At 18.3% G+C, this 738-nt stretch overlaps 1 protein-coding gene across 1 annotated transcript in view; it reads left to right on the forward strand.

Moving 5' to 3' along the window:
- The first annotated feature begins 614 nt into the window (after positions 1-614).
- The window catches only part of LOC119588224 (adenylyl cyclase-associated protein 1-like), a 34,814-nt gene continuing 34,690 nt past the window's right edge, over positions 615-738 (forward strand). The window contains exon 1 of the mRNA XM_037936925.1: positions 615-723. Coding sequence (XP_037792853.1) covers positions 615-723 — 109 coding nt within the window. The remainder of the gene's footprint in view (positions 724-738) is intronic.

Consider the following 738-nt stretch of genomic DNA (forward strand, 5'->3'; position numbering starts at 1 on the left):
AAAAATTTTAAAAAAAATTATTAAAAATATTATTATATTTTTTTTCCCAAATTTTTCAAAAGGGTTTGAGTGTTTGTTATAATTTTAAAAAAAAGTTTTATTTTGTAAAATTTTAATTTAAATAAATATTAAAAAATTTATATTAAATAATTAAAAAAAAAAAATTTTTATTTAACAAAATTTTAAATTACATTTAAATTTAAAAAAACTTTTAAATTTTTAAAAATTAATAAATTTTTTAATTTTTTTTTGCCCCCCTTTTTTTTTTTTTTTTATAAATTTTTGTTTAATTTTTTTTTTAATTTTTATTTAAATTTTTTTTATAATTTTTTTTTATAAATTTTATATTTAAAAAAATTTTAATATTTTTTTATTTTATTTATAATTTATATATAAATAAAAAATAAGATTATATTTTCTATTAATTTTTTAAATTTAAAATTATTTTTTTTAATTATTAAAATTTTTATTCCCCTTTTTTTTAATATAAAAAATTTTAAAATTTTACATTACCAGCTTTTGAGAGCCATGTTACTGCAGTACTAAGCCTGCAGAAGGTCCAGGAGTGATTGCTTTAGGAACTAAACGCAGCGCCATTCTCATCACCTGTCTGCATGTCCTCTATTCCTGGCCTATCATGGGTGCTGTTTCTCCAGCACCAGCACCTTATGTTAGGAATGGAGACTCTGCAGTATTCTATACTACAGGTCCTCAAGAATACAAGTAAGTAGTTTTCAT

This window comes from Penaeus monodon, chromosome 23, assembly GCF_015228065.2.
Source record: "Penaeus monodon isolate SGIC_2016 chromosome 23, NSTDA_Pmon_1, whole genome shotgun sequence".
NCBI lineage: Eukaryota > Metazoa > Arthropoda > Malacostraca > Decapoda > Penaeidae > Penaeus > Penaeus monodon.